The 1,876-nt window shown below is 39.4% G+C and overlaps 1 protein-coding gene across 1 annotated transcript; it reads left to right on the forward strand.

The window, feature by feature from the left end:
• The first annotated feature begins 251 nt into the window (after positions 1-251).
• On the forward strand, positions 252-814 carry LOC109586603 (uncharacterized). Its single transcript, XM_020002802.1, has 2 exons — positions 252-322; positions 378-814. The coding sequence occupies exons 1-2, from the start codon at positions 265-267 to the stop codon at positions 812-814; spliced, it is 495 nt and encodes a 164-aa protein (XP_019858361.1). The 5' UTR covers positions 252-264.
• Positions 815-1,876: the final 1,062 nt, after the last annotated feature.

Here is a 1,876-nt window from a genome sequence, read left to right on the forward strand (position 1 = left end):
ATTGTAACTAATGATAGTATACCTCCACAATGGCGGCCTGAAAAATTTTCCATTTACGGTATCCCAATGAATATCATTATAAATCGGCAAAATCATTCACAGGAAAGATATGAATACTGATAATGTATAACCTTTTAACTATAGCAATTTATTGCACCACTAATTATGTGTAGAATTCTTATCATGTCAATAACATTTGTGTGGTCAATAAATCTGCTTGTACTCTAGTTGTTATTCAGTTAGTTGATATCTTCTCTCTTTAAAATGTTAAGACCAGTTCTCTTGTGTATTGTCCTACTCCACTGCTTTAACATATCTTCAGGTAATCATTAGTACAATATCTTCATTATAATGACCTGTACTGTATATTATATTAGCTAATGATGAGGAATCATCCTCTTGTCAGGCAGCTACTTTATCTTGTGAGGATATTAAGAATTATTGGCCAGAGAGTTCATCAGGATATTATAATATAATAGGCAAAGGAAATGTATTTTGTAATATGGAGATGCTACAGGAATCTATAGTCAATCCATCCAGCATTCAACCAACAGAGACTGTATTAACCAGCAGTGAATTGACAGACAGCTCCTCCACTATCCAACCAACTGAGATACTTTTTACCAGCACTCAACCAACAGAGACTGTATTAACCAGCAGTGAATCGACAGACAGGTCCTCCACTGTCCAACCAACTGAGATACTTTCTACCAGTAGTCTACCAATAGAAACTGTATTAACCAGCAGTGAATTCATAGCAGCTTCTCCACTGTCCAACCAACTGAGATACTTTCTACCAGTAGTCTACCAATAGAAACTGTATTAACCAGCAGTGAATTCATAGACAGCTTCTCCACTGTCCAACCAACTGAGATACTTTCTACCAGCACTCAACCAACAGAGACTGTATTAACCAGCAGTGAATTGACAGACAGCTTCTCCACTATCCAACCCACTGAGATACTTTTTACCAGCAGTCTACCAACAGAGACTGTATTAACCAGCAGTGAATTGACAGACAGCTTCTCCACTGTCCAACCCACTGAGATACTTTTTACCAGTAGTCTACCAATAGAAACTGTATTAACCAGCAGTGAATTCATAGACAGCTTCTCCACTGTCCAACCAACTGAGATACTTTCTACCAGTAGTCTACCAATAGAAACTGTATTAACCAGCAGTGAATTGATAGACAGCTTCTCCACTGTCCAACCAACTGAGATACTTTCTACCAGTAGTCTACCAACAGAGACTGTATTAACCAGCAGTGAATCAACAGACAGCTCCTCCACTGTCCAACCAACTGAGATGTTTTCTACCAGCATTCAACCAACAGAGACTGTATTAACCAGCAGTGAATTGATAGACAGCTTCTCCACTGTCCAACCAACTGAGATGCTTTCTACCAGTAGTCTACCAATAGAAACTGTATTAACCAGCAGTGAATCAACAGACAGCTCCTCCAGTGTCCAACCAACTGAGATACTTTTTACCAGTAGTCTACCAATAGAGGCTAGCTCAGTACATTTTCCCCTTTCTTCTGGTGTTATGCCTCATCAGACTAATGTATTACCAGAACCATGTGGTTCAGGAGGAGGATGGACAAGACTAGCATATCTGGATATGTCTAATGCTACACAGAACTGTCCTTCTGGGTTTAAACTGTACCAGTCAGGAGGAGTTAGAACTTGTGGTAGACCAGCAACAAGCAGTGGTGGCTGTGTTTCAGTTCAGTTCCCATCTAATGGTATCAGCTATTCTCAGATATGTGGTAGAGTAACAGGATATCAATATGGATCAACTGATGCTGTTAGTGAATCTGTTAATAACATCAATTCCCATTACCTTGATGGTGTTAGTATCACTCGTGGGTCTC

Source organism: Amphimedon queenslandica, unplaced genomic scaffold (assembly GCF_000090795.2).
Source record: "Amphimedon queenslandica unplaced genomic scaffold, v1.1 AMPQUscaffold_12830, whole genome shotgun sequence".
NCBI lineage: Eukaryota > Metazoa > Porifera > Demospongiae > Haplosclerida > Niphatidae > Amphimedon > Amphimedon queenslandica.

Coding starts and splice junctions, on each gene's coding strand:
- LOC109586603 (XM_020002802.1), top strand. CDS start 265: ATGTTAAGACCAGTTCTCTTGTGTATTGTCCTACTCCACTGCTTTAAC. Junction 323..377: donor CTGCTTTAACATATCTTCAG/GTAATCATTAGT, acceptor ATATTATATTAG/CTAATGATGAGGAATCATCC.